We start from the raw sequence: 3,688 nt of genomic DNA on the forward strand, positions 1-3,688 counted from the left end.
TGAATTTTTTGTATCAGTTTCCAGTGCTTGGATGTGATGTATTGTTTTAAATCGCCTGACAACAGTCATCCATTGTGATTGTCTTCAAAGTTTTACAAAGTGATTTGCTGTTTTTGATTCTTTGGATACGGTACACTGTTCCTGATCTGTAAATGGCAGGTTCTTTTTAGTAATGTTTCAAAATGGTGAACAAGTGTGGTGTGGTGAACTGTAAAGGAAACTACAACAAGGCGAACAAGTGTCGTTTGTTCAAACTTCCAGCAGACTCATTAGAAAGGCAGAGCTGGATTGCAGCAATCCCTCCACGCGAACACTTTGTGATCAATCCAGAAACATATCGCATCTGTGAACGCCATTGGAAAGAAGGTTATGCTGCAAAAGGGATTGGAACAAAAGCACGGCCTGTTGATCCCCCAACCGAATTTGATGTTCTCAAATCATGTCTGCCGACCTCAAAACCTCCACCTCGTACAACGAATGCTGAGGACCGTCAGCTAGCCTTCTGGAGGGAAAAGGATACTATCAAAGACTTTTCAAGTTTCAGGCCAGAGTCAGAATTGAGAAAAAAGTACACGAATGTCATCATCAATAGAACAAACGATCGGCTTGTGTGTGTCTTCATGAACGATGATTTTAGCGAATCAGAAGTCTCCATCATTGTGGAAAACAAAGCGACACTCACTTGTGTACTTACTCTCATTGCATTTAAGAGTGGAATAAGAGTGCCCTTAGGGAAAATTCTGCATCCTAATAATGGCATGAATTCAAACAGTCAGTTTCTTGAAGCAGTTCATATAGCTGTCAACTTTGAACCCCACTGTGATTCTGTGACCAGAAAAGTTGTAGATATTTTGCGTTCTCATTCGTCCGAGTCTGACTGCTGTAGAGACAATAAGAATGCCCAGAAACTGTCATTTCTTACACATCAGCTGCAGCTTTTGATTGAGAAGCAGTACTCTGTCAATGATTATTGTTTTGCCATCGAGTCGTTCCCCCACTGCAACTATGAACTTCTAAGAGAGTATCTTGTGCTGCCCAGTAAGCGTAAGCTGCAATCTGTAGTTTCATCAGTTGACACTGACTCTGTGTTGAAAGGAACGTTTGAAAAAGTTAAGATCGACCAGCAAAAGAATGTGTTCTTGTTGGTCGACGAAGTGAAAATTAGGCCGACTGTTGCTTTTGCTGGTGGTGTTTTGAGTGGTATGGCAAAAAATGATGAGAACAGCAAAGCAACGTCCATGCTCTGTGTAATGATGAAGGCGCTACACAGGGGACCTAGCGTCATGATTTCTGTGACACCCGTGCACAGGCTGACAGCGGACTACCAGTATGGCGTTGTGATGGAGGCAGCAGGTCGTGTAGAGAAAGCAGGTGGTCATGTTTTAGGGTCCATAACAGACAACCACAAGGTCAATCAACACTTTTGCAAACTGTTCGACAGACAATCAGAGACAACTGCCATAGCCAAGCATCCACTGAGTGAAGAGCGTACCTGGTTCCTCTTATTTGATACAGTTCATCTCCTCAAGTGCATTCGCAACAATTGGATTACTGAAAAGACCAAAGAAATAACGCTTGGTGATGATGCAACTGCATCTTTTGAAGACGTTGTGCAGCTGTACAAAGAAGAGAGAGACAACATCCTCAAGACAAGCCCACTCACTCACTCTGCTGTTTGTCCTTCAAAGCTTCAACTTCAAAATGTGAAACATGTTTTGCGAGTTTTCAATGACAAAGTGGTTGCCGCACTGAGGTTGAGAGGATGCAGTCAGACGGCTAGCTTCATTGAAACAGTCCTCAACTGGTGGAAAACTGTCAATGTATCTGGAAAAGGACAAGATCAGCGTCTGAATGACCCACATCGTGCTGTCCAAGAGAAAGCTTCAACTTCCCTGGATACTTTCTTGATGATTTTCAAGCAGGCAGAGTCAGGGCAGGGAGCATCACGGATAAAATGCCTTACTCATGACACCAGGAAGGCTTTGGTTCAAACCATGGAAGGTCTGAAAGCTGTTTGCCACTATCTGCTCACTTCTGCCGGATTTGACTATGTTGTTCTGAGAGAAATTCAAAGTGACAGACTCGAAGGTGAATTTGGAGTCTATCGACAGACAACCGGGGCAAACTGCTTCATGACATCTAGAGATGTATTTTCTGCCAGCCAAAAACGACTCGCCAAACATGCAGCTTCTTTCCTGGAGTCTATCGAGGTTGAGTCTGCGCCAAAAGAGCACACCTGCCTAGGTATTAGTGTTGACTTTGAGGATGCAGCCTCCATGGAGATCTGTACAGCAGACGTGACACTGACAGCAAGTGAGGAGAGCAGTGCAGCTTATGTTGCAGGCTGGCTGGAAAGCAAGTGTGAAGAGGAGCTTGGGTTCACGGACGAAGAGCCCTTTGTCACCAGTGAGGCCAAGGATTTCATCCACCAAGTGTCTAGAGGCAAGTTGAAGACACCACATGCCTGCACATTTGAGCTTGTGAGGATTGGACTTTCTTTTGTGAAAAAGGCTCGTCATCGGGCATGCTGCCGCAAGAGACTTACTGGCATCTTGTGCACATTGGCCAGTTTCAATGACATAGACATTACTTGCGATAGGCTCTTCAGGCATCTCTCCAATGTGCTGCTTCATGGACTTCAGAATCTGGAACGGGACCACGAGAAGGATGCAGTTCTCCTCCAGACTTCAGTGAAAAGAGCTAGAATGATCTGATCCCAGCGAAAGGGTAGGCCTAAGCTTTTTTGACCCCGCCCCCCTCCCACTAAAAAAGGAAAGATAAACACACAAAAATCCCCCATGCTGGTAATGTAAGGTAACATCCCAAGCCTAAGGCTTGGTTATCTGGGTTCAAGTCCCGGCCAGTGTATCTTGATTTTTTTGCGTGTGTAAAATAGTGCAGGCTTTCAAAGTATTTTCACTAAAGTTGATGCAAATTATTTGAATATTCTTTCATGTATTCGTCAACATATCTTTCACAATTACAACTAAAATTAACATTGTAATGCTTTTCAGAGGACACATTTATAAGTTAGTGAACTCTACAATTATATTGATGTTCATAACGTTTTTGCGTCTCTTGAAGTTGAATAGTAGCCTTTTTACTGCTCACCCCCCCCCCCCCCTCCCCCCATATTTCTTTCTCTCTTTTTCATTTTCTTACTTATGAATATGATATCCATTGGTGTTTCATTTATTTCTTTAAGTCCTTTACTTGAATGATGATTTTAAAACAAACTGTTAAGTGTTGCAAGCTAAAATTATTAATTGATTGATTTTAAGACTAATAATTATTGTTTTGTTTTGATTGAGAGAGACTCTCCGCTCTGGTAATGCTCATGCTACCTCACAATTTCTGCAAAAACTTAACTCACTCTAGAAGCAATGGGATTAATCAAAACAAACACACAGTACTTACTATCCTTAAAGATAATAATAACAACACATAAAAAGGGCCAAGTAGTCTTACCTCTTCTTGTTCTAAACTCTCACTCTCAGCAAAAAAATTCATCTCAAAACCCATAAAATAGCATTTTTATGTTCACTTTATATCTTCTTTCACAGAATTATGGACAAAAACAACAAAATACAACATATTTTGGCAGTAGGAAGTCATACAATTGAACAAAGCAATGGCCTCTGAGATCAGAGGCCTGAATTTTGGTCTGCATGTCCTGAGAGAAGTAGTC

The 3,688-nt window shown here is 42.1% G+C and overlaps 1 protein-coding gene across 1 annotated transcript in view; it reads left to right on the forward strand.

Annotated features, from left to right (window-relative positions):
* The window catches only part of LOC138969347 (uncharacterized), a 3,852-nt gene extending 164 nt beyond the window's left edge, over positions 1-3,688 (forward strand). Inside the window, exon 1 of the mRNA XM_070342121.1 lies at positions 1-3,688. This exon is cut by the window's left edge and continues 164 nt beyond it. Coding sequence (XP_070198222.1) covers positions 183-2,714 — 2,532 coding nt within the window. The 5' untranslated portion in view covers positions 1-182 and the 3' untranslated portion in view covers positions 2,715-3,688.

This window comes from Littorina saxatilis, linkage group LG6 (genome assembly GCF_037325665.1).
Source record: "Littorina saxatilis isolate snail1 linkage group LG6, US_GU_Lsax_2.0, whole genome shotgun sequence".
Classification (NCBI taxonomy): Eukaryota; Metazoa; Mollusca; class Gastropoda; order Littorinimorpha; family Littorinidae; genus Littorina; species Littorina saxatilis.